The sequence below is a fragment of the Sciurus vulgaris genome (genome assembly GCF_902686455.1).
Source record: "Sciurus vulgaris genome assembly, chromosome: 2".
Classification (NCBI taxonomy): Eukaryota; Metazoa; Chordata; class Mammalia; order Rodentia; family Sciuridae; genus Sciurus; species Sciurus vulgaris.
The window spans coordinates 163,022,858-163,049,981 of record NC_136462.1 but is presented as its reverse complement, the minus strand read 5'-3'; the positions used below and the strand labels follow the sequence as shown (position 1 = coordinate 163,049,981).

Here is a 27,124-nt window from a genome sequence, read left to right as displayed (position 1 = left end):
GTAAAGAGCATAACTGTTTCTCAGACCCACGTGGGGTACCCTTTACAACATTAGTGTTAGTGAGACATCACAAATTACTTCAGCTTTGGTATCCCAAAAGATAGACCCTACCTTTTTGACAGATCATCCTTCAACACAGCAATATCAGTACTTTGTACCAGTGGCTCTCAAGTTTCAGTATGCATGAACATCAGCTGGAGGGTTGGTTAAAATATAGATTTCTAGGTCTCTCCTGCAGAGCTCCTGATGCAATAAATCTTAAGTTTGACCTGAGAATTTGCATTTCTAACAAGTTTCAAGATGATAATGATGCTGTTGATCCAGAAATCGTACTTCGAGAACTTCTCCTTTAGGATAAAGTTCTATGGAGTTTTATATGTGTGTGCATTTTGTTCTTTCTACTTTCTCAAAAGACTGTAGTAAGTATGGGAACCCAGATGAAAGATGTAGACAAATCTGAAGTCATTCCAAAACCCATGGAATGCCTCATTTTTTTTTTAAGTGTGGACTTTGTTATCAAAAAATGAGGTGCTTCTCAGAAGGCAGGTGTAATGACTAAAACAAAAATAATTTTTATTAACTTTTTCTCCTCTTAAAGGAAGTTGAAATAGATATTATAGACTCCAAAACAGCTAACCATTTCCTTATAAAATGGCCTCTGAAGTATCTGAAGCTAGCTGTTCCCAAGAACTGGGTATTCATGAGAAACTGTTGGTTTTCACATACATTTTTTATCAAAATAAGAACTTCAGTCTTATTTGTGTGTTTTGTGAAGAACTCGACAGGGTAATCTGACACAGAGTGATGCAGTGAATAAAAACAGCATCCATTATGAAATTAACTTCAAAGTGGCCCCTTAAGAGGAAATGGAGTTTTAGCCTCTGTGTGGCCTACGCCTGGGAAGAGAAGGGGATTTTCTGGATCGGCATTTCTGAATGCACAGAACAATACCATCTGATGGATTGCTCTCTGCTTTGAAATGGTATTTGTATCGCCTTGGCTAGAAACCTTTTATTTCATTTTTGTCCTCTAACAAAGAAGTATGATGCTTGAAGAACTGTTTAAAAGGGCAGCAGCTCTGTGCCCACGCTCCATCAGTCTCCTAACTACTTCCAAATTTTGAATGGCATGGTTCCCCATTTCCATGGGCTACCATTTCTTTTTCCTTTTATTTACACTTTGTCTTTTTTGATGCCTGGTTTTGTTAGAGAGAGAGAGAGAGAAAAAAAAAAAAAAACTCTTAGTAGAAATTCGCATCTTAAATATAACTCAATCAAGCACGTTATATGGAATAATGTTGAATTGTAGTACATTTTATTAATATGTAACAGCACATTAGGTGCTTTCCAGACCAGAGGTATTTTCTGCTTGATTTTAATACAAATAATACCAAAATGTTGGGTATGTACTTTATAATTTCTTAGTAAATTCCTCTCATGAAAAAAACTCTTTCAAAGCATGATGTTACTCTTCACTGACTAAAGTTGATTAATCACTCTAATTTTCAGAGTAAAGTTTAAATCCTTCAACTGTGTGTATTAGTCAGGAATTTCCAGAAAAGTAGAAAAGAGGACAAATGGAATATAGATGTATATATATATGTATACACAACATATATGCACACATATGTATATATGGTATATATGTATACACACATAATGTGTATATGGAAGATAGTTGTTATAAAGAATGACAATAGGATTTTGGAGTCTCACAAGTCCCAAGATCTTCAGTCTGCAAGGTGGAGATCCAGGAGAACTAATTGTGTCGCTCCATTCTGAAGCCAAAGGCCTAGGAACCAGTAGAACCGATGATTATTCTGAATCCTTGCAGGCTTGAGAGCCAGAAAGAAACAGTTTTCAGTTAGAATCCAGGGGCAGAAAAACCAGACATCCAAGCCTGAAAGCTGTCTGACTGGAGGGTTTCCTCTTAACTTCTGGAAGGATCAACGTTTTTGTTCTATCCAGTTCTTCATCTGATGCTTGGCAACACTGGGAAGGTGATCTGTTTTATTTTCTCTACCTATTAAGATGTTAATCTACTCCAGAAACACCCTCACCCACACACCAAAATACTGTGTGAACACCTTGTAGTGTTCATAAAATTAATCATCATTCCTGGCATGCAGGGACCTTTAGTAAGAAAAGATCACTTCAGCTGCACTTTCTTGTACAATCCCTCCCTTTAGCCATTCAGGGCTAGTTGTATTTCCTTAAAAGCATCTTGACTGTCCACATGCATGCTTTGTGACAGATGTTCTCCCTTCTGCTTGAGCATGATAACCCTTGTCTTGATTTGAGTCTCCCAAGAAGAAAATTCCAAAACATGATTCAAATGAAAGTAGTTTATTTCAAAGGTTATCTAAGGAAACACCAGGGTGGAAGTGAGACCTGGAAGGAAAGGAAAGCAATAGGTTATGTTACAAACCAATTTCACTGTACATTTGGGGCTCAAGTCCAATGGGGAGAAGGGAGTTAAGAGATATAGTATGGAACAAGCTTGGGATGTTTTTCAATGAACCTGAGAAGCAAAGGAGCTGGGATACTAATATGCAAATCCTGTCAGTCATTTGTGAAAGCCGAGCCCTGCAGGGTGTTAATTGCCCTAATATGTTTTGAGTGGGCTCTAGCAACCAGAGATAGCTCTCAAGCAGAGGATCCAGGAGCAGGAGGCTGGAAGTCAGGTTGACATGGACTAAAGTGTTAAGGAACAAGGGGATGTAGACAGGGGACCCACATTTTCTGGGCATATACTGTAGCCTTTCTTTTCTTCTAACTAACTTGACCTCAATCTTTAAGACATAGATGTAACCTCACCTCCTCTGGAAAGCCTTTATAGAAATATTTTTTTTTTTCTGTCTTAACTACCTCTTCTCTGCTGTTCTACATCAGAGAATCTGTTACTTCCAGTTCTGACTGGAAGTAACTTTTCTGCTTTGTGATGTCCTTGAGGGTAGGATTATTAACCTGTATCTTCAAGGTCTACACTTAGTAGAGCCAAAGAAATAATTAGGTAGCAAAAATAGTAATAATAATAATGACATCATATTGACAATAATCTGTATATATAGGACACTTATTCTGTGTGAGCACTTTATATATGTCACCAACTTTAGGAAGTTGGTACTTCTGTCGTCCCTATTTTTCAGATGAATAAACTGAGGTATATACTTTTGTATGTTATTTGCCCAGGATTGCACAGTTATATATGATTGGGCCATTCAATGAAAATTATAAATAAAATGAAAGGCATTAGATACCAAGGACTACAAATAAATAGAAGACATGTTCTCTATCTCCATAGAACTTATGATCTGGAGATGGACACATGGAAGACAAGTAACTAGGTCATGGGATTTATGTTATTATAGCTAATTTTTAGCACTGAATAATTTTTCAGTAACTGTCATAGTGCTTTGCCTGAATTTATCTCATTTAGTCCTTATAATGATTCTAAGTAGTCAGCATTGTTATTACCCCACTTCACAGGTGATGAATTTGACATCAAGAAAATTAGGTAATTTCTCCAAGATTGCATGTCAAGTAACTGGGTAATTTGAGAACAGTATGTAGACCTAAGCCCAATGTCCTTAATGTTCATACTCAGAAGGCAATAAAAAAAAAGGTACAACCAAAAGAACACTGTTCATTCAGACTTGGATCAATCAGATGCTCTAGAAAGCCTTTTTAGACTACCTCTCTGATTTAGCTGTGTCTTGTCTGCTTCCAAGTAAAACCTCTGCTTAATTCCATCAGAGGTTCTCAGCTTGGCCTTGGAGGATGAGGGTGAATAGAAATGGAGAAGGACATTGCCAGCAGGAGTGAGGCAGACTCAGGAAGCTACAGGGGAATGCTAAGGTTTAGGAATGTTTTGTCCTCCAAAGGTTTGTGTCCTTAGAAGCTTGGTCCCACTGTAATGGTATTGAAGTGGTAGGAGGGAGTGATATAGTTCTCTTAGGACCTGGTTAGCTTTCATGAGATTGGCTTGTTATAAGAGAGAGAGCCTGGTCCCTCCCCATTATTTTACTGTTTCTCACACCACTTGAGGTCTTCCACATGCACTGCCCTTGCATGAGTTTCCACAATGATGCCATCTGCCATGTTGCGATGCAGCCAGAAGGCCTTTACTAGAGACTGAAGAGATGGGGTCTTTCCAACTTGCAATTTCAGCCTGTAAAACTGTGAGTTAAATAAATCTATTTAATTCATAAAGAAGCCAGCTTTAAGCATTTTGTTGTAGCAACACAAAATGGACTAAGACAGGTAGCTTGAGAGAACAAAGAAGAGTTGAATGTTGCCATGTGTGTAGGTGATGACAGTGTAACAAGAGTGAGGAAACTAAGAACCAAATAGCTTTGACCCTGAGTCTTACTGGGAAGAGTCTAGACTTTTCTCATTAGGCAGAGGTCAGTTACTGCAGGGTTGTGAATCAGTTCAGACAGCTATCAAGTTGGCAACCACATGGTAAAGGGGAGTTAGGAAAGGGAAAAAGAGAGGAGCTATTAGGAAACCTCTAAGAGACCTAAGGCAAAGTGTGGTTGGAGTCAGAATTAGATTACAGTAATGTGAATAAAGAGGAACAAACAGGAAAACAGGACAGGACTTGGCATTGATGTTTCAGTCCACTTGGGCTGCTGTAACAAAATTCTATACACTGAACACCAGCAATTTAATTCTGGAGTCTGTAAAACCAAGATCAAGATTTCAGCAAATTCAGTGTCTGGTGAAGGCCCAATTCCTTACAGAAAGCTGGTCTTTTCCCCATCTCCTCACATGGCAGAAGAGGCAAGGGGTCTCCCTTATACCTGTTTTATAAGGGCACTAATCCCATTTGTGAGGGCACCACCTTTATGATCACCTTCCAAGGACTCACTTCTTAATACCATAACCTTGGTGGTTAGGATTTCAGCATGGGAATTATGGGGTTATAGACATTAGACCACAGTGCTGGATATGGGGTACATTTAAAAAAAAAAAAGAGCAGCATGCCCTAAGTTCAAAATGCAGGTGTTATCTACAGTGCAGAGGAGTCATGGATCCTTTCCAAATTAAAACGGGTTACACTGGAAGACGAGGGAACTTACATGGGAATGATACAACTAGTAGGGCCACTTAAGACCATAAATGTTTGGATTTACAAGTGTAGCGGAGTAGCGTTTTCATGGAACAGTGCAGGGATTTGACATGTGTCTGTGTTTGACGAACAACCAAATGTTGATGTCTGCATTTCTCTGATACTTGAGATGAGCATGCAAGCCTTTAATAAATGTAGTTGTTACATTTAAAGTCCATGATTCACAATTTTGGAGAATTTATGATTTAGGTGACCATGCATAATTTGTGTAAGTAAAATGAATTATGACATAAACAACTTATTACAAATATGTAATAATTTTCTGAAACGTAAAAGTAAACCCTGGATGTTAAATAGTGCTTTAAATGTGTTCACTTTCTTTCTAACTCAGCACAATGATATAACACAACAAAAATGAGTGTCTTTTTACTGAGTGTTTTTTAAGTATTTTATTAATCAAAGTGAAACATTCTGGTGTTTTCAGCTTTTACATGAATCTTTCTTTATCTTCTATTTTTAATAGATGAAACCAATGAAGAAGACGTTGACATGAAAGAAGACTCAGGTATTAAACTTATGACTTTTTTACTTGGGAGGGGTAAGTAAGATCAGTTTTTATTATGTATATCCTATATTTTTTCAAAGAAAGACAAAAAGCAGTTTATTTAAATTAGACATACATGCTCCATGTTGTAAAATAAGGTAGTAGTTGCACTAACTCCTAAGGCAAAAACACTTACTATGCTTAGGCATTGAAATGGACATTGAGATGCCTGATACATACGGTAAGAATGACTATGATGTCATAGTTTAAAAGAGTCATATAATAAATCACCCCCAAAACTTGGTGCTTAGAAAAACCACTTATGCTCATATATTTTGTGCATGAGGAATTCAGACAACATAGCAGAGATAACCTGATCATCCTTTTTGTGAAGTCTGGGGCTCACACAAGAGTCTCAAGAGCTGGGGGCTGGAATCATCTGAAAATTCACTCATTTACTTGTCTGGCTGGCAACTGATTCTAGTTATCTGCTAAAACTTTAATTGGGAAATTTTTCTGAAATACTTGTTCATGGCCTCTTTATGTGGCCTGGGCTTTCTCACAGCATGATGGCTGTAGCACTTCTCTTAAAAAGGTGAGTGAGCCAGAGAGAAGCTTTACTCTTCCTAAGAACCCAGGCTGACAAGTCCCATAGCATTTTCCATTGAATTCTACTCTTTAGAATAGTCCACCCAGGTTCAGGATATAAATGTAGATTTAATCTCTTGATGGTGAGTGATTCTGCAGGGCACATAAGACCTACAGTGTTGCTGTGGCTATCATTGGAAAATATAGTTTCTATAGTTTCTATATATGGCATGTTGTTCTCATTATCTGAAATTAAGATGCATGCCAACTCCCTAAGTGTCTATAAGGAAAATCTAGTGGGTAAAAGCATAGGTTCTTGCCTAAGGTAGACACTTAATATGCCCTTACTGGTGAATACATTAATACAAAGATCAATAACCCTGTATTCAATTCTAACTCCACCACTTATTGAGCTTGAGCAAGTGTCTTTTTCTATAAACCTCATTTTACACTTCTCACCAGATTGTTTCTTTTAAGGGATTAAATGAGGTAACATACCTTGAATGTTCCTCATAGTGGTTGGGTCACAATAAAGATTCAATACATTCTTACTTTTTTCTCTCTCATTCCAGCAGATATTGAAGAGGTATAGCACTTAATTCTATCGTTAAGATTCCCATTTTCTCATTTCAGAAACCACACTGCTCTACCCATGAAATAGGGCCAGATTTCAAAATTAAAATAGATGTTTTGGTGGTTCTAATTTTGCATTACCCCCTATTTGTTGCCAGAACCCCCAATGATGACTGACAATCTCAATCTAAACAACTCTATTTGTAGAAAACTCTTCAAATTCTGACGCAATAGATTTCATTTGGTTAAAATGGACCTTCTGCTTATTCAGTTAAATTTCTCTCTCTTCCCTGATCACCCGCTATCTTCATAGAGAAATAAATAACACCAGCTTGCTTGCTTCATGAAAATTTACTGTAAAAATGATCATAGCTTCTATCTACTCTACTCCAGTCCAGACATGTCTGAGTTTTGTAAGGTTCTCCTGTTCTCCCTCAAGGCCATGGATTAAGAGAGTATGATAAGTAGATGGAGGATCTGAAAGTCAGAAGCAGGAATGAAGAAGGTGGCAGCAGCTATTGGTGCTCTACCCATGTCCCCTCAGTACCCATGATTGTTTTACAGTATCAGCTTTCTAAGAAAGTTCCATTGCCTCCTGACTAAGGAGTTTCCGTGGTCATGAAGCAAACTCAAGGTGCCAAGGAGTTAATTTCTCTGGATTAGTAATCCAGTCCGTGCTGGGCAAGAGCTAGTTGATCAATAGCCCTGTAGGATATATCAGAGGAAAGTTATATTCCAGTACCATCCAGTGCAAATATACTGTGAGCCTCAGATCTGAGCCTCATGTATACTTTTAGATTTTCTAGTGATCACATTAAAGAAATAAAATGAAATGAAATTAATTTTAATAATATTTTGTATAACACAAAATACTATCATTTCAATATAGAAATTCCATTAATTATATATTTTACTTTTTTCAATACTGTCTTTGACATTCATAATATTTAGACATTGGTGTGTATCCTACATTCACATTACAATTCAAACTAGCTACATTTCAACTACTCGTTGGTGATATGTGATTAGTGGCTGTGGTATTGTACATCATGATTTTATACCATCATTCAGAGGTCTCCAGGAGATTTGAGTCCTAGATGCCCACAGTGGGACTTATTCATTAACATACTTAGTATCAGCCGTCTTCCTTCTCTATGCCCCTTCTGGTGCTTCCCGGGATAATCTATCAAATTTAACTATTTGAACCCTTGCCTCAGTGTTTGCTTCTAAGAGGATCAGATTTATTACAAGGATTATGCTTACTTTTTAAAAAAATAAAACCCAAGGCAAATTTTCCATGAAAATTTCAATTTCTATACCCATGTAGAACAATATTTTCTTAAAAATATGTTGTTGAGAGAAGGTTTTAAATGGCCACCCTGCCGTGGATTAACTTCCACAAATTGAATGTTAATCTTAGCTATTCCTATTTATCTTGCTCCTATGAAGTGTCCTTGGAAGTGTCTGTCAGCCATGGGTACACTACCCTTTTTTTATTCAGCTGATATAAGAACCTTATCTTGCCATGGATCATTTGCCTAAGTGCCATAAGTACATATTTCTAGGCAAAGGGAGTTGACTTCTTAATGAGATTTAGATATCTATCCAAACCACTGAGTGATTTTAAGGAAATCATTACTAATGCTAATGCAGAGTGCACAGGGTTAGAGTCAGCATTTGAGGTCTGGAGCAGTAATTGGATCATCATTTCTGATTTTAGTCCCACCAGATTTCCTGGGAGTCTTTTCTCCTGCAACTGAACACAGCTGTTCACGTCACACTTGATGGTCTAAGGATGCGAAGCCACTCAGGCAGAGTGGGCTTGGGAAGCTACTCTCCATTTCCTAATATCTGAGTGCGGAAATCATGGGGGATTTGTGTGCTTGATGGTTCCCTAGTGTGCCAGCTGGCCCTGCCAGACATTGGTGTGCAGACTGGCTTCATTCACACTAGAACGTGTTTATCCCCAGGATGAGTCGGAATCAGTGTTTCAAGACCATTAACCGCTGCCTTCCCTCTGTCCTGTATCACCTTTTCTTATACAAATAATAATAATAAAAAAAAAACTGGAGGGATTTTTAAGAATGCAGTTCACACAAGTAAAGGACAACTTGAGTGAATCAACCTACCAACAAATGATGTTGAACCTCAGCAAATAGCAAATTAAATACCAAAAAACCAGTGGGGTTCTGGTAAAATGATTGACTAGAGAAGCGCCTGTGTAAAGAGTTTGCAGATTTCTGTGGTGTGACTACATCTACCATGGGTTTTTTGTTTTGTTTTGTTTTGTTTTTAATTTCAAACTACCCAACATGAAGCCAATGAACGTGAGAATTAAGAAGAGATGGTGCGATTAATTGGTGTGAGCTGGCTTAGATCAGCCTCAGCACACCACTGCTGAACCAGATTTTAATCAAGCATGTGCTTTGTGCCAATCACTTGACATGCATGGACTCATTTCATATGTACAACATTATGAGGTAGGAAATGTTATTATCGAGGCTTAAGAGGGATTAGTTCTTGGTTAGATAACAGAGCCAGAATCTGAATCCAGATTGGCCTGACCCCAGGGTCCATGTTTGTAGCTTTCTTTCTCTTATGTTCAGACTCTCATAGAACATAGAGGCAGAAACATCTCAGAGGGTATCAGACAAGGTCATTCCTCATGGTGAAGTTCTGCCCCTATGAGAGATAGAAAAAAAAAAAAAATAGACTAATTTAAATGCCTAGAATTCCTTTCATGTCCTTTAATCATCATCTTTAATCCTAGCATGGTAAATGTTTCCCCATGTCCTTTTATTTCCATGGTCATGCACTGTTGAAATTGGCCCCAGTCTGAGCCAGCAGGGATAGAAAATCAGCAACCACCTATGGCAACTCAATCACAACAGTGCCAGGTGCACAGCTGAGTTCCCCAAAAGGCAAAGTCCGGCTCATGGCAAAGCTCCAGGTTCAACAGAGGCAACCTAGAAAACACAGCACTCTGTCAAGGAGAAGCCTGGGGGTGCTTTTGAGGAGGAGCAAGAACAACTTACCCTTTAGCTCCCCCAGTTTCCTGCTGAGCCATAAATAGAAACCTGGGCACAGAGGCATGTGCATCTGTGACTTTTATTTGAATGCCTAGAACCCTCTACCCATGGGTGTCATGAAATGATACAATATCCACACCACGGGGTAATTAGTATGCATCCAGGCCCACTGACTACCCATGGAGAACCCTACAACTTTTTCAAAAATGAGGTGTTTGTAGTTTGAGAATACATAAATATTTTAAAATGTGGGCAAACAGTTGTCTTTTTAAATCTCACCCACTTCCCAAGCATTCTCAGGTGAAAAACTAAGAATCAGGAATTTAAGACATCCTGATTTGGAATTGAATTTCCGGCACTGGAAACTCTCCTTTTGGTCCCAGTTGCAGATGATACACTTCAGGGACACAAAAGGATTAGAGTCTTCTCTCAGTGAGACTGCAAATGTCGCCTTGCCCATTTTATGAATCTCTTTGAGCCAGTATTTGTGCTCAGTGAGCTGTTCCAAGTATCTCATTTCTGCTTTTGCTGAACCCATTCCAAGGGTCAACATACATCTCATACCTGGTGACAGAAGTTTGGGGGGTTGCTAATGTAGTCATTGGCAAAATTTTTCACCCTGGCCATGGTAATGACCTTAGATGTGATTGACTTGAAATCATGGAAAATGCTAGCCTAGTGCTCAAAATCTTTGTAGTCTATAATGCTGAAAATTTTTAATAGCACATCTATCAAATGTGGGTTTTTAAAGTTCTATTTCTTTTTTAATAAATGAGAAAAGAAAAAGGAGTTGCCATAGCTCTATAGTATAATTTTGGAATCCTGGCACAAGACAACAGCTGCTCAGAGAGTGAAAGTTAGGCACGGGCCCCATTATATCCTGACCTTAAAGAAAGGTCCGGGTGAGGCAAATATAAAATAGAATTTAAAATAAATTTCTTACGATAACTGCTAGGCACCAAGGATATAAGAACAATTGGGAAAGACAAGTGCCTTTGTCTCATGGAATTCACATTCTTAGGGAGTGGGGTGGGGCGGGGAAAATAAAGAAAAAAACACAAGAACAAGATAATTTCAGATACAACTGATGTGTTTGCAAGCGACCTCCCTTGTGAGAACCCTTAGATTAGGTGGTCAGGGAAGGTCTCCCTTGGGAGCTGAAATTAATCTGAGATTCAAGGAGTAAATAGAAGGCAGACATATGCACGTACATATTCCATGGGTGGGAGGGGGAAGCAACAGCGAAAGATCCTGAGGAAGGCGCTAGCCTTGCAGTGACTGAGGAACACAAAGAACAAGTGAGAAATAAGGCTAAGGAAGGTAGATGAAGCCCAAAGGAAGTGCAGGGCTAGGCCATAGAGTTAGAGTAGGATCTTAGTCTAAATAATGGTATTTTTAAACAGGCAAGCAACATGATCTATGTTACGTTTCAAATATCACACTAGTCGATGTGTGAAAAACAGATCAGAGGACATAAAGAGTAGAAGCAGAGGGAATAGCAGGCTAGAAATTAAAATTTAGAAGATTATTGTAGTAACCCAAGCAAAAGCTGCTGCTGTTTTGAGCCACTGTGATTATAACTGATAAGCAGAGTAGATAAATATGGGATGTGTTTTAGAGCAGAGCTGATAGGACTTGGGATTGCTTGGAGTAGAAAAGTAAATGAAGAGAAATATTGGGGATGGCATCTCAGGTTTTGTTTCAGTTTCTGCATATCACATTATACCAATCCCTGAGCTGTGGCGCACTGTATAGGGAAGAGGTTTCTAGACTCCACGTGTATGGCTCTGGTTCATGTTAAATTTGAAATGCCTGATGGGAGTTGAGAGAAGGAAAACCATCAGGGCTGAGAGGAGTGGGGCACACTTAAATCCCAACCATGAAGGGGTGATGGGGAGTGTGCAGTTAGAAGACCCGAGAGACGTAGAGGGCCCTGTGGAGAAGACCATTTGATAGCAGCTTCAACCTTAGATTAAGGAACACAACCATCCCAAGAAGACTACCAGGATTCTAGGAAGTCAACACCCTGGCTCCCCACTGGCTGGATGTAACAGGAAGCCAAAGGACCAGGAAGCTCATTAGTGCCCTCAGTGCCGTCAGGAGAGTCTAATCTGTGAGAGTACAGTGGAGGGTGTTGGAGGGGTGGAGAACGGATCTGAGGGACAAACAGAAGGCATCCAGTACCAAATCCAAAACAAGATGTCATGTAGACAGCTGAAGACATAAGCCTAGAGCTCAGTAGAAAGAGCAGTGCTTAACAGGGCATACTGTATCAGAAGGGGATGAATTTGGAGATACTTTCCTGAAAATATCTGCAGAATTTAATTCATTAGACTCCTTGGACAGATTTAGAAAAACATTGAGGGAAATGGAGAGCGTAGTTGTTTAATTGGGGATATTAAAGTTGTTTTGAATCTGGATTACTAAAGAAGTCTGTTAAAAAGAAGCCATACAGTTTCAGGTCCCACCCCACCCCTCAAACATGAGATGACTTTGCACTTCATCTAGCCCTGTTTTGAGGACTAAGATGAAATGTGCAATGACAACTGTCAATTCATCAAGTTTTATTTTCTTGGAGAAAAACAATATGTATAATTTAGGATCCCTTATAGAAAAAAATTAAACTGAAAAAAGCACTTGTCTGTAGTTTAATACATGCATGAGCCATTAATGGTGTCTACAAAAAATTGTTTTAGCTAAAGCCTTAAGTTTAAGTCTATGTAGGTTGAAGAATCACGAATCCTTGCCAAAATTTAGTTCAGCCATGATGACAGATGAATCTGCAATTAAGATTCAGTGTGTGTGGGTTTACTAAAAAGAAAACATCTTTAAACTTCAACACAATTTTGAACCCTACTGGTAAATATTTAAATAAGAATATATTAAATCTTTGTACTTCCAGAGGGGATAGAGCCAAAAGGTCTCTCTCCACCCCACAAGAAGAGCAAAGCAAAGAAGCCAGAAGGTTCAAAAGACTCTAGTGAAGGTAAGTCCTGGCCTTCCTTCCATTAGAAAATTACACCCTTAAAGCAAATTTTTATTTAATTTTAAATTATGTGTATTCTTTCATGTTCAAATATTCTTAAGGGTTCAAAAAATTACGAAGCATTTCTATTATTCTTTTCTAATATATTTACTACCCTCTGCATGTGAGGATGGAAAATCAAATTTGGATGTTTTTGTTAAGGTAAAGACCAAATTTTATGTTTTTGGGTGTATTTGTTTTTGATTTGTACTGGAGATTTTAATCCAGGGGCACTTTACCACTGAACTACATCCCCAGCCCTTTTTGGTTTTTATTTTGAGAAAGGATCTCACTAAGTTGCTTAGGAAGCCTTGCTAAGTTGCTGGGGCTGGCCTTGAACTTGCAATCCTCCTGTCCTTAGCCTCCTGAGCCACTGGGGTTATAGGCCTGTGCCACCACACCTGGCATAAAAACCGAATTTTAAAAGTCCATTTTCTCAGTATGTACTTTCCGTCTCTGTAAATGTGGGAAGTGATTACAAGTTATGTGTTCTGAAGCTGTGTAAAGATGAAGGTCAAGACTGACACATGAAGACCAGTGCTGTAGCAGTTGGCTTATTAGCATAATTTGTTTATCTCATGAATACATACTCGGGCTTTCCAGAATCAGCTGTGAATGCCGGAAATGTTTTGTCTTTAATGTTCTCCTTTATTTTCTAGAAGCCTGTATCTTTATGTTTTTGCACTTGAATGGGAAGGTCCAATTTTGCTCAGTTTTGTAAAGAAATAATGCTCCCTCTTAAAGCACTGGTACAACATCCAAGTCATTCAAATGTTCTTTTAACAGTGTGGACAGGGTATTTTTTTCAAGTGAACCTCAAACCTAAGCATATTCATAAGCTTCTAAAAAGGAACATACTTGTGTCTTCTACTTCGTTGCCTGGAGCCCCGTTTCTTTGGTGAAATGAAGAATATAATAAGGCGGATAGAGTCAGTTTGGGTCTTGAGGGAAGAAGATGCTAAGATGAAAGCAAAAGTGCAAATATTTATAGGGGGTAATGCCTGTGAAGAACAATGGCAGAGGAATAAGGTGGGGTGGGGAGCAGGAGAAGGAAAAGGAGAGAAAGGAGGGAGAAAGATGAGTTAGGAAGATCCTCAGTTGGCGGTGCCACGTGAGAAAGCCTGGGGAGGCCCAGCACACGGCCTGATCATTAGAGGAGTCTTATATGAAGCAGGAATGACTGGGCTCTATTTCCCACTTTCCCATGCTGCCACTGACTGCAAGCTGCATGGAAGAAAAGTTCCTTGGTATGAACCCAAGACTGCAGTGGATCCCTAAAGTATGGCTGCTAGATGATGTCAGCTTATTTCTCTCCTAGCACCGCGCTGCTGCTTGAACAGAATTTAGACTTGGAGCAGTACAGACCATGACTATACAGCATCCTTATGAATGTTGAGGGTCCAGGCAATAAGTGATAACACTGCTCTCACCCACTTCGGGGTCAGAACCAAATGAGAAGGCAAAGCTGTAAGAAAGGTGAAAATCGAGATATTAGCTTTATTCCTAATGCAGTTAAACCAGAGCTTCTGATCACCCTGCCCCAGATAGACTTCCTTGGCAGAGACATCTAACCTTTTATTCCATCATGAGCAAGTGTGTAGATGTCCTCAGCTGTCTGGACAGAGGCTGCCCTGGTGAGTTCATTATATGAAGAACAAACCAGGACATACCTTCCCTGTAGGCAGGTGGGTTTGAGAGAGACGAGATGTGGCTATTCCTTCTGAGCTCACTAGAAGTGAGGAGCAATGGAGGACATGAGGACATAGTGATGGATGTCCTCTCCCTTTCATGCAAAAAAGAACAAGGGATGAAATTCCCTAGTAATGATAGAGAATGGAACCAATAAGCATAAAATGCCCTGCCTAGAGGTCTGGCGTTCTGTTACTGATTAATATTATTCTTAGTACTCTCAAAATCAGGACAATGAAATGTGCTTAAATGTTTAGGAACATTTAGCAAAAAACACTTAGAACCATGGAGAAGGCCAGCAGTTCTGCCTGGCCCCAGATGATGAGCTTCATTAGTAACCGATGGGGAGAATAGCCAGGGTGTCAGTCTCACTGTAATTAGATCATTTAGTGGACAGTCCCTGAAGGTCATGCTTAGGAATTGAGTTAGAAGCAAAACAATTGCTTTCTCTCTAGAGAGGAACATTCACCTCACTGAATGTTTCTAATCCAGTGCATGATCTATGTTGAGGATTGTTTTCCAGAGCCAGAGTCTATTGTTGATACTGAGTCCCACAAAGTATGTAATAAATGGTAGCAGTTGCATCGCCTTTAATTAAGAAGGGATTCTTCCAGGTTGCTCCTTACAATGTGCAAAAGCTTCTTTCACTTCTTAAATAAATTGCTTTGTTTAGGAATGTCATCCACTAATCCTAATATGACTCAGCTATGAAGCTTCATTTCCGCCAAATCTGTGATTTTGGAATCTGCTCTGAGTCACAAAGTATAAGATGAAAATGTGATAATTGTGGATTTGTTTCCAGGGACATTCTGACTGTCGCATCATGGTGAAATGTAAACGTTAGTCATTCTCCAGAAACATGGGAATTGTGCTTTTGTTCCTAAGAGGTTTCAAAGCCAAATTAAAAAAAAAAAAAAAAAAAAAAAAAAAAAAAAAAAAAGGTAGGAATCACTGGGGAAGGAGTGAGAAGAAGCATAATCTGACAGGCAGTGGCAAATTATTCCATGATATGCTACTTATTATTTATCAGTGTTTCTATTTTGACAAAATAACCTATGTGCCCAAATTCACATATTATTCTCTTGCATACCTTTCATTTCCTGTCATAATACAGGGCCACAATCATTTTTCCCACTTAGTATGCAAATGAAATAGTATATCCCTGGATGGAGAGGCACATTTTAATGTGGATCATGACCCTTCTTTCTAGATCTACCTCTCATTTTACAGTTACTGGTCTTTACTAGCATGGTGCACTCTCTTTCTTGCATTTTTCCCATAGGAGAAGCTTCTTTTAGATCCCTCGGTTTAACACCCCATCACTTTTTCCCCCATCTTCCTTCTCTCTTCCCTTGGAGTTCCCTCCCCTACTTCCTACCATTCCCAGAGACTACTGATTGCCTCAGTTTACCTTGAAACACACATTCTCAGAAAGGATCATAGAAATAAACTCACCTAGATTCTCCAGCATGTATAATCATAATAGCTACATTTAGACCCAGAAGAATTTGGAGACCATATGGTCAAATTTTCTCATTCTACAGAATTTTGTAAAAGTAGAAGCTGCAAATGGCATTTTAACTTGCCCAAGTACATGCAGTGTTAATGTTGCACTCTCTTCTCTTTTTATTAAAGAAAGGACATAACCTCTGCGATCTTCTTTCCTTTCTCCCTTCTGGAAATGAGAACAAATTTTTTGAAGGATGAAATGTTGCCAACATTACAGCTTTAATTGAAGGATTATTACTTCAGAAAATATTTTGTTAAACTATTGAACATCGAAACTACAAATATAACAATTTCTAAAATCTATTTTTTATACTGTGAACTTTCATATAGTTTTCTTTTTTATTATTTTGACTGAAATCTTGTGGACAACAGTATACTTTGATTTGACACACTACAACACAATGTCTACAATGAAATTATTAGTAATTTCATACTACAGATTGCTTGGTTGGCATCTGATATATATGATAATTCTATGACTCCAACAAGTCATAAACAGAATTGTCTGAAAAAAATCTGATTAATACCATTTGTATTACTTCCAATTCTCAACAATTTAAACCAATTTCTTTCTTCTTAAAAAATCAACCAAAAGAATATCAAATATTACTCAGTCATAAAAAAAAAAATGACTTTTTAACTTTTGATGGTAAATGGATGGATCTGAAGACTATCATTCTAAGTGAAATAAACCAATTCCCCAAAACCAAAAGTCAAATGTTCTTTCTCAGCTGGGTGGAGTGGTGCACACCTGTAATCCAGTGGCTCAGGAGAATAAAGAGTTCGAAGCCAGTCTCAGCAAAAGCAAGGTGCTAAGCAACTCAGTGAGACCTTTTCTCTAAATTAAAATACAAAATAGGGCTGGGGATGTGGCTCAGTGACTGAGTGCCCCTGAGTTCAATTCCCAGTACCCACCCCCCAAAATGTCCTCTCTGATATGCAGATGCTAGCATACAATAAGGGGTGGGAAGGGAAGAATAGAAGTTCAGTGGTTTAGACAAAGGGGAATGAGGGGAAGGGAGAGGGAATGGGAATAGGAAAAACAGTAGAATGATTGGACATAACAGTAGAATGATTGGACATATGCTCATAGGTGAATATACCACAATGAATCTCTACATCATGTACAACAAGAATGGGGTCCTAATTAGAATAAGTTATACTCCATGTATGTATATGTCAAAATACACTCTACTGTCATGTACATCTAAAAAGAACAAATTAAAAAATAAAAGATTATTATTATAGAAAACTTGGCACCTTTAATAAAATATGCTTTTCACATAGTTCCTTCCTTCAGAATTAAATCTAGGAGTTTCTTTACTAAAAGTTTCTTAGTGTTTATTTACTTGAAATTGTTGTTATTTTTCATTTTTCATTTTCATTGTAAAGGATGGGCGTCTGAGTAAAAATTCAAAGTGGGGGATCATTTTCTCGCAGTATTTTGCAAATATTATAAATTCTGTAGTTGCTGAGAAGTTATCTTTCAGTTTATTTGTGACTTTTTAGTTATCTGTCTTTTCCTTCTGGCTATTTTGACAATCTCTTCTATCTTTTGTGTTCCATGGTTTAACTATGATAAGCTAGTATGAATTTATTTTTATTTATATGGTTAGTATTGCCTGTACTTCCTGGATCTAGAAATGATCCTCTTTCATTAGTTCTGAAAAAAATCCTTACTTATTGCCTAACTAAATATTGCTTCTCTACGACTTTCTATTCTTTCTCTGTCTCTTTTATGACCTCTAGTCCACATTGCATTCTGGGTCTCTTCTCATTTTGAGTCCTCAAGATTTTTTTAAATTTCTCATTCAGTTTGCTAATTTTCTGCTCCACTCTATTTAATCCGATGTTTAACTCTCCTCTGAATTTTTAATTTTAATCATTATCATCTTCCTTTTTCATGTTTTACATTTTATGTTTTATTGGTTACTTTTCAAATATACCTGGCCATTCTTTTATTTAGTTAACATATAAATATCTTTTAAAATAATCTATATCTTTTCTCTCATCTGGGCAAGTCTGAGTCATCAGTTTATTGTTTCTATAAGTCAGACTTATGGTTATTTCCTTCTGTATTTTGTCTGTTCAATTGTCATGTGGCTTAGACTTTTATCTGTGAGGACTTTTTGAAGTTGGCTTAAGAATCATTTCTTTACACTGATTTTTCTGAAATGCCTAAATATACTACCAATTTATGGATACCTTAAATACATATTTGGCATAGAGTTTTGTTTACGTTTTGTTTTGTTTTGTTTTGTAATAGTTCTTAAACCCATTTTAGTGTATGTGTAAGACTGGGAAATCTTAATAGAGACTTTTTTCTTCCTCTTTCCATTCTGAAACAAATGCTAAACTTGACATAGTTAAATTTCCTCTGTATTCATGACCCCAGGTCCTTCTATGTCTCCTACATATGGCTCACTCAAACTCTACCTAGCGTTCTCAAAAAGTATTCTTAAATTTATATCATCAGCATCACCTGAGAATTTGTTAGAAATACAATTCTAGGATTCATCCCAGAAAAACTGGATCAGAAAAGTGACGTGGGACCAGCCCAATAATCTCTATTATTAAGAGCTCACAAGGTGATTCAGATACATGCTCAAGTTTGATAACCTCTGTTCTCAAGTGTAGACATCTGGGATTGGCATATGCCTGAAAGCAAACACTGACTTCTCTGAGTGTTTACAATTCTTACTTCAGACTCTTTCATCATTTTGGTTTCTAAAGATTTTCTCTACATATGTACCAGCACAGTCATATATTCAAGAATCAGATACGTGTATACATATATAGGTATAGATAGCACATATCTACAAATAAATATACAATCACACTTGTATATATAAAAACATATGTATGTAAAACATTCTGGAGCTATAAATATATATATATATTCATATATATATATGAATTCTTATATATTTTAAAGCAAAAACATATTTCAATTAAAAAACTAGTCAGACTTTATGCTGCCAAGTTTAGTGGAATGCTCATAATAATAATTTTCTCCATACGTACATCTCCAAAGTTTTCAGCAGCTTTTTGGTAATGAATGTCACTTTTCCATCATATTTTTACAGAAAGCACTAGCACTTTGATTCTTGCTCTACATACTCTTGCATAGCATACTCAACAAGCATACATGGGATGCTCAGTCTTCAGGATACCAAACTTTGCAATACCAAATCAAGCAGCCCGATACCACACTTCAAAATATTGATGATCCCTTTTGTTAGATGAAATTATATGCAGAATATTTTGGAACCTAGAAAGCACTATACTAGTGTGAAGCTTCTAATGTTGGTATTAGAGTTGTTATTAATTTTTTTTTACTTAAATACAATTTTCTGAATATATGAACCATTTGTGGAATGTCCCTCACATTTCCTGAGAAGCAGAATTTTTTCTCTACCCTATTATTTTCTCTGCATATTGAAGTATCATGTGACAGGCTGTTTTGTGAGTGACTGGACAGAAGGGACATTCTATCTTTCAGAATGCCATGCAGCAGTTCATGCATTATATTCATAAGCATGATCTTTAATTTAATTTTTTTGACAAGTGCAGTGAAGGGTAAAATCAGGCAGTCATAATTTTGACTTTGCCATCACTCAGACGAGCTTAGTGATTGACCAGCTTTTAAGAAAAAAAAAAAAAAGGCAGGAATGAGGAAAAGCAGATTTCTCATAAAGAAAAAGCTTTGTTTTATCCTCTAGATCTTAAAATACTAAGCAAAATGTAAATTTCTGTGGTGAGAATCAGAATTCAATAAACGCCTATGGCACCATCTTGCTTTAATTATACTCTTTCTATTCTGCTTGATGCCTGGCTGTTCTTAGCTATTCTCTGTCACAAATTAGTAGGACCCAACAACTTATTTCATTTACTCATTAAGCATTGCAGAATCAACTCTCAAATTTCAAATGGAACTTAGAGAACGTGACATTTGTGGCATTTTCCATAGTAAGAAAGGTTGAACCTACCTAGGCAAAGTAACCACAGGTCCTGTTTGACCAATTACCATTCCAGTTTATACCTGTTGTCATTGTCGCTGATTAGCAATGCTCTGTTTCACTCTTGGGGGTGTCCTAGTTGAGATGATAACATACATGGATCACCCTGTCCATAAGGAGTTCAGTTCAGCAAGAACATGAACAGAGCTCTTAATGTCCAAGTTATACTTCCTACTAGGGCAGTTTTTTCTAACCCCAGACTCATTTTCCCATACACTAAAATGGAAGATAAAAACCTACTATGTGGGACTGTAGATTTTTTATATAGAAACCACCTAGCGTATTAGCAGAACAGAAGAGGCAACAGGAAAACCTCCCTTCCACCAATAACTCACTTACTTTGTTTATCAGTGCTTGAAATTCCTTTTAATATGAATGAAGTATTTTGCAAATACAGATAAGGTTTGAAATACATTGACTTACTTTCATATCTTACCAAGTGAGCTTCCCCCCACCAACTGCTTTAATTCCTGCCCTAAGCAGACTTTCTCCCAGTCTAGCCTCTCCTTCCTGACCTCAGTTCTTATCTTTGAGTTCAGCTTCAGAAGAAATAACCCTGTCCCCAACATATACCCCACTACAGTCTTTCTTCAACCTGTACTTACTGCCTCTGAAATTTTCTGTAGGGCACCAGATTAGGCAGGGGATGAGATAGGAAGGGATTATTGACTATCAGATCAGATCTTGCCACTAAGACATTCATGGTCTGGCTCCCATGGTCCCTTGAGGTCTACTTCTGTAAGATACTAGAGGCAAGGATCTCACCTCTACTCTGAGGGTGGGCTTTATAGGCATAAAGCCTATAGTCTCATTCCTCTGACTGAGTGTTTCTCAAAATGTGGTTGAGGGAACCATGTGAGGGGGCTGCCTAAAGCTCTTCTAGTAGATCTTTTTAAAAATAAATATTTTTTAGATGTTGATAGACCTTTATTTTATTCATTTATTTATATGTGGTGCTGAGAATCGAACCCAGTGTCTCACACATGCTAGGCAAGTGCTCTATCACTGAGCCACAACCCCAGCCCTGCTTCCAGTGAATCTTCAAGGTCAAAATGATTTTCATGTAGCACTGTGCTCCCAGAAGTCTCCAGTGACTGGGAACATGGTGTGAAGGGGACCCACTGGTGTGCAAAGTGATGGTATTGCAGAGATACCCCACAGTATCCTTCTTCCACCCGCAATCACCAAGCTCCCCACCACCCAGTTTCTCCATGCATTCTTCCATATGCTTTTGTTAAATACTACAGTAGTTCCCTTTATCTATAGTTTTACTTTCCTAGGTTTCAGTTATGAGCCATGGTCAAATAGTAAATGGAAAATTTCATAAATAAGTAATTCATTAGTTTTAAGTAACTCTTACTACAGCATATTATTATAATAATTCTATCTTATTACTAGTATCATTGTTAATCTATTACTGTGCCTAACATGTATTATACCTTATCTTAGGTATAATATAATATGAAATATGTGGCATTTTCTGTAATGAGAAGGGCTGAACCTATCTGGTAGAGGAAAAAGCAGAGTACATATAGATTTCTCTACTATCTAAAGTTTCAGACATCCACTGGGGGTCTTGGATCAGATGTCCCATGGATAAGGGGGGACTACTCTATTTTATAATATATACATTGTAGGCACTGAATAAACACACACACACATATACACAAAACCCACACACTTTCTTGGGGTTTATATGTTAGGGTATGTGTGTGGGGGTAAGTGTTGGCAGATTCATAAAAATATGAAAGTCATAAGAAGCAATATTTCAGTGTGATGGCAGAAGTCTGAGCAAGGGAGAGAATGACTGGAGAGATCTCTGTAGTCAGATCCCATAGAGGAGTGGGTCCCACATGTGAATGTGCATCAGAATCCTGAAGGTGCATTAAATCTGGGGTGCATGATTCCATTCCCAAAGTCTCTGATTCAGTAGGCTTGAGAGGTCCAAGAATTTGCATTTCTAATGAACCTCCTGCTAATGATGATATTGTGGGCTGGGATGTCTACTTTGAGAATCAGTGTTTGGGGTATCATGGGCTGCTGTAAGAACATTGGCTTTTTCAGTGAAATGGAAATAGAATACTTGACTCAAAGGGGTACGGTCTAACTTACATTTCAAAAGGAAACTTCTGGTTGTTGTGTTCAGAATAGACTAAGGACAGAAATGGGGAGGCAGTTTATAAGAGCAAAAGATATTGGTGGTTTGACCCCCAGTTGCAGTGAAAGAGTGAGAATTGGTCTAATTCTGGACATATTTTAAAGGGAAAGTCAAATTCACTTTTGGATCACTTAGATATTATAGGTTCCCATATGGCCTCCTCTCCATGAAAGGTGTTTATCATTGTTTTAAAAGGTCAGCAACTTTCCACGTCAGGGACGGTCATGGAATTGCTCTTATTTATGATTGTCAAGCTTAGAAAGAAAGGAGAAAAGAGAGGACAGAGGAAAGAAGAGAGAGAGGAGGGAAGAAATCTTGAAAAGATTTCAGGACTAGGAATCTGGACACCTGAATTGTATTTTTATCTCTCAAATGTATGACTCAATCCTTCATGTAATGTTCGAGGCCCCTTTTTCATAATACATTCTATAATTGTACAAAACCATATCCATGAAAACTGGTTCTTTATGAGTTCTTTCCTTCATGCCCAGTAAATATTTACATCTTTAATTTTAAAACTCTGAATCATGCTTTTAATGGTCAAGTGAACCTCTAAGAAAATCTCGGGTATCCCTCTTCATTCATATATATATGGAAACTTTTAAAACTCCTCCTAAATTATCAAGAGGTCTTATGAAAGATGATAGTGAGTTAGCTATTAAAAAACAAAAGAAAAGGTAATTTTATCAGGGCATATACAGTGATTCTCTTCATAATAAGTTAAAAGGTATTTTTCTTTAAATCTTACAGATATCTGTGAATAATTCAGACTGCATGTGTTTAACCATTTGTCTATTTTGATTTCTAAAGCTAAGGATAAAAATGAATCGTTCATATGCATTCACTTTTGTTTTATTGAAAACTCATTCCTTTGGTTTATAGAATTTAAACATTGGAGTGAGCCCCAACCCAATGCTGGCACTGTGCCAGTAGGATGTTTGAGAGCTTATAATTTTGGGTACTAATTTTTCTACAGAGAAAGGGCTTGTTTTGCTTTGTCTTTAAGGAGAAGAATTGCTTTTTGAACAGTATTGGATTTCCACATTAGGATTTTGCTGTTATATTTCAAAATTTCAATTTTCTAGTGTAACAAAGTTGTGCTTTCTTACTATACCAGAGAGAGTCTTAAAACTGTCCACCTACATGGGAATTACCTGGATGCACGCCACACTCTCTGATGCCTAGCTGAAGTGCACCCGTTCTCTCCTAACTCTTGTCATCTGGAGCCATCTGAGACAGTCTTAGGAAATGATTTCACCTCCAGGGATCACCCAAACAGAGGAGTGATACACAGAAAACCAGGGTACTGTATTCTCCCTGGGCAATTATGTTAGCAGATCTACTTGAATCATTTCTGAATTCTCCATCCTGAAAATTCCCTGGTTGCTGCAGGCAGGAGGAAAGTAGACACAAGGTTTAGGAGGAAGGGGCAGAGGAATGGAAGACTGGCTCTAAATTGTGTGGTGAAAGTGGGGCAGTTTTGCTGAGTTCTTAGTAACCAGTTGCAAACTGCTATTTGTAGGGGCCCTTCTCATTCCTTCAGTCTAAAGCATTCACCATGAGGAATACTGAAAATGCAGATTCCTGTACATGGTCCTAGCCCTCCACCAAATCGGAAAGCTGCATATTAACTGCATGCAATGCATCTTTGGATCACCATTTCTATTGTCATTTATTTTGTCTTATTTTAAACAATCTCAAACTTAGTGCAAATTTGCATGACATGTAAAATCACCTTTTTTTCCTGAATTGTTTGAGAATAGGTTGTCAATCTGAAGTCCCTCACTCTCAAATATTTCACTGAGCATTTTCTACAAATATGAGCATTCCTCCTACACATAAGCACAATGAAAGAGATCAAAATCAGTACACGAACACAGATTACACTACTGTTCTCTAATTTTCAGACCCCGTTTAAGTTTTGCCGATTTTTCCAATGACGTCCTTTATAAAAAAAAGATCCTCTATAAGCTAAATGTTCCATTCTGTTGCCATGCCTCTTTTCTCTCTCCCAGTCTGGAACAGTTCATCTGCCTAAATTTGACTTTAGCGTTCTTGACACTTTTGAAGACTATATGTCTATTGTATTGTAGAATGTTTCCAGTTTGGGTTTGTCTGAGATTTTCTATGACTAGATTGAAGTTTATGCTTCTATACAGAACAATCACAGAAGCGATGGTGGGTTTTTTCACAGCATGCACAGTGTGCATGATAACGTCATTGCCTCATCGGTTTAGTGTTCATTTTGATGATTTGATTAAGGTGGTGTCTGAAAGGCTCCTCAACTTTTCCCTCTATTTTTAATTAATGAATATCTTATAGGAAGGTACGTTACAACCATGTACGTATTCCATTACTCATTGAACTTACCACTTATTTATTTGCATCATTCATTATGAGTTCATAGTTTCCTGTTCTGTCCAATGAATTATAATTTTGCCTTAGACCTGGCATAACAATTTGAGAGATATTATCTAAAATAGCTGATCTTGATGGTTAAATGAGAAAAAGCAGCTCATGAGACCATGCCTTCTCTATTACTTCCTCCAGCTGCCTAAATACTCTTCTGTAAACCTTCAGTTATAGCAGTGACCATGACAGCAAGTTACCCAACCTTGATTAAACCTTCCAGAGTACAGCCTAGCATGATACTATGTGAGGATAAGAGAGAACTCCAAAGTACATTTGGCACTTAGGGTTTCAAAAACTCCATTCAGCCCTGTTACCAAGTTTCTCTTGTTCTTTGTATAACACCAAATTAACAATTCAGCAAAGGGTTAATACACATCAGTCCACATGATCTTGAATTGGTATCTATTGTTTTTTCTTTTTCTTTTTGTAAATATGAAAATACATGTGAGACAGAGATCACTTCTACACTGGCAAGGTTCATTGTGGTGTCAAAGTCGTATTGCTGACTGTCCTCCTTGTTTGTTCCACTGGGTAGATGCTTTCCTGGATTAACCTTCATAACTTCCATCTGTTCCATAGAGACAGAGATGTAAGGGTAGAAGTCAGGAAGAATTTTAATAAGACTTGTACATGCTCTCTTTGACCTTCCTGGTCATTCTCCAGCTTTTTTTGTGCCTTAAGACTCTCCTCTAGGGACTCCATTTACTGAAACCCCTCAACCTCAAGCTTTGGATTGATTAACAATTGTAATTGTCTCTCCCAACTATGAAATTTTAATATCATAAATATACTGCATATGTTCATGTGCTTTGGTGTTTTGGGGGGCACAGACTATTGTATAAGCTAAGTTTGGTAGGATATTTATTGCCCTGCTAAGAAAAATGTCTGCCCTCTCCCTACATTGAGAAGGCATGGACTAGCCTGCTAAAAATTGATCACAGAAGATTGGGAGGAGGGACCATTAAGAACACTTATTCTCCTAGACCCTTTAGCCAGACAGCAATAATTGTCTTCCTCTACCCAAGGACCCAACACTTCCAGATGAACCTCTCAACCTCTGGCTATCACTAAGTTCTGGTTAACCACTTTTCATGGCAAAAGATGGTAATGGTTTGCCTCCATTGCTAGCCCTGTGGATCTTCACTGTCCTTTTTCAGTTTCTTAATTCTGCCTACACCTTTTTAAATGTCCCTTCATTAAACTCTTCACACTTGTTTGAATATACCCCTGCTTCCTGCTGGGACCCTGGATAGTCTTTTTCTGTTGAAATCTCTTTCGCCATCACCATCTGTGACCTAGTATCTTAGCTTTTACATTGCTATGATCAAAAGACCTGACAAAACCAACTTAGAGGAGGAATAGCTTATTTTGGTTCATGTTTTCAGAGACTCAGTCCATAGTCCACAGTTGACTGACTCCCATAGCTCTGGGCTCAAGATGAGGCAGCACATCATGATAGAAGGGCACAGCATGGGAAAGCAGCTTGGGATAAGTAAACCAGGAAACAGAGAAAAAGCCCTCGAGCGACAAACTATAAACCCCAAAGGCATACCCCCAGTGACCTACTTCCTCCAGACATATCTGCCTATCTGCCTACAGTTACTATCCAGTAGATCCATATCAATGGATTAACATACTCATTAGATTACATCTACCATAATCTAATCATTTCACCTGTGAAAATTCTTTCAATGACTCACACATGAGCTTTTGGGGATGACCTCATATCTAAACCTTAACACCTAACCTCCAAGTCTGACAGTTCCACTTCAACCACATTCTATATTTATTCTCTTTTCTCTTCCCTTCCTGGAGCTCTTTAACTCCTCATTCAGCAGCAATGTTTATCTCATAAAATGTACTTTTGTGGTTGTGGTTTGGGGTTTGATTTGGTTTGGTTTTTGCAACCTTTTTATTTTCCCCTCTTCATTTTATTTTCATTGTCATTGCATGAATATGTGTGTGGATATGAAGCCATATCATCTTAAGCACCTACATGCTTAAAGTTCCTCTTTCTTAGCTTTAAAAACACCCAAGTAACTCTGGCAGTTCTTAAATACTTTCTCCACACAAGTTGGCAAAAGCAAATGCCTGTCACAGGTACAATTCTGTGGATGCATAACAAATCACCCTAAAACATGTTTGCTTAAAATTATGACATTTATTTTGCGCTCACATCTACCAAGCAAGGCAAGGCTCAGCATTGCATAGCTTGTCATCTGCTGGGATGGCTCAGAAATTAGAAGACAGAGTCATTTGGAGGTTCCCTCACTTACTTGCCTGAAACCTGGGCTGAGAAGACAAACAACTGAAGGCTGGAACAACTGGAGCGTCTCACAGTTTCTTTAACTTGATATAGTCTCTCCATGTGATCTGCCAGGCTCAGGACTGTCTAACTTGTTACACATCGACTCAGATCTCCCAACGTACTTATTTCTAGAAAAAAAAAAAAAAAAAAAGCTGGTTGAAATCCACATCACCATTAATTGACTTAGCCTCAAAAGT

General features: G+C 38.0%; 1 protein-coding gene across 1 annotated transcript in view; it reads left to right on the top strand.

Annotated features, from left to right (window-relative positions):
• MACROD2 (mono-ADP ribosylhydrolase 2) overlaps nt 1-27,124 on the top strand; it is a 2,108,743-nt gene that overhangs the window by 1,927,758 nt on the left and 153,861 nt on the right. The window contains exons 10-11 of the mRNA XM_079128517.1: nt 5,597-5,638; nt 12,710-12,793. Of these exons, the coding sequence (XP_078984643.1) occupies nt 5,597-5,638; nt 12,710-12,793 (126 nt within the window). The remainder of the gene's footprint in view (nt 1-5,596; nt 5,639-12,709; nt 12,794-27,124) is intronic.